This window comes from Nestor notabilis, unplaced genomic scaffold (assembly GCF_000696875.1).
Source record: "Nestor notabilis isolate BGI_N333 unplaced genomic scaffold, ASM69687v1 scaffold17655, whole genome shotgun sequence".
Lineage (NCBI taxonomy): Eukaryota > Metazoa > Chordata > Aves > Psittaciformes > Psittacidae > Nestor > Nestor notabilis.
In genome coordinates this window covers 1-227 of record NW_009929945.1, presented here as the reverse complement: position 1 = coordinate 227, position 227 = coordinate 1, and the positions used below count along the sequence as shown (strand labels likewise).

Sequence of the window (227 nt, the reverse complement as noted above, 5' to 3'; positions counted from 1 at the left end):
GAATAGAGGGGATGGGGGGCGGGGAAGGGGGATCAGGAATTACTATCCCCTCAGGACCCGCTCAGGGGTCTAAGGGCCAGGACCCGTCCTTCTTCAGGGCAAGGCTAAGGAGGGACTCTCCACTCACACAAAAGTGAACACGGCGATAATCCCCACCGTCACCAGGAGCTGCAAGGAGATGATGGCATAGACCTGCAAGAGAAGTGGGGGTCAGCACCTGGCCCCCA

General features: G+C 59.5%; 1 protein-coding gene across 1 annotated transcript in view; it reads right to left on the bottom strand.

Moving 5' to 3' along the window:
- Window positions 1-198, bottom strand: part of TMBIM1 (transmembrane BAX inhibitor motif containing 1) — a gene marked incomplete at its 5' end in the record, with an annotated part of 1,931 nt that extends 1,733 nt beyond the window's left edge. Inside the window, one exon of the mRNA XM_010015218.1 lies at window positions 128-198. Coding sequence (XP_010013520.1) covers window positions 128-198 — 71 coding nt within the window. The remainder of the gene's footprint in view (window positions 1-127) is intronic.
- Between the last annotated feature and the right edge of the window lie 29 nt (window positions 199-227).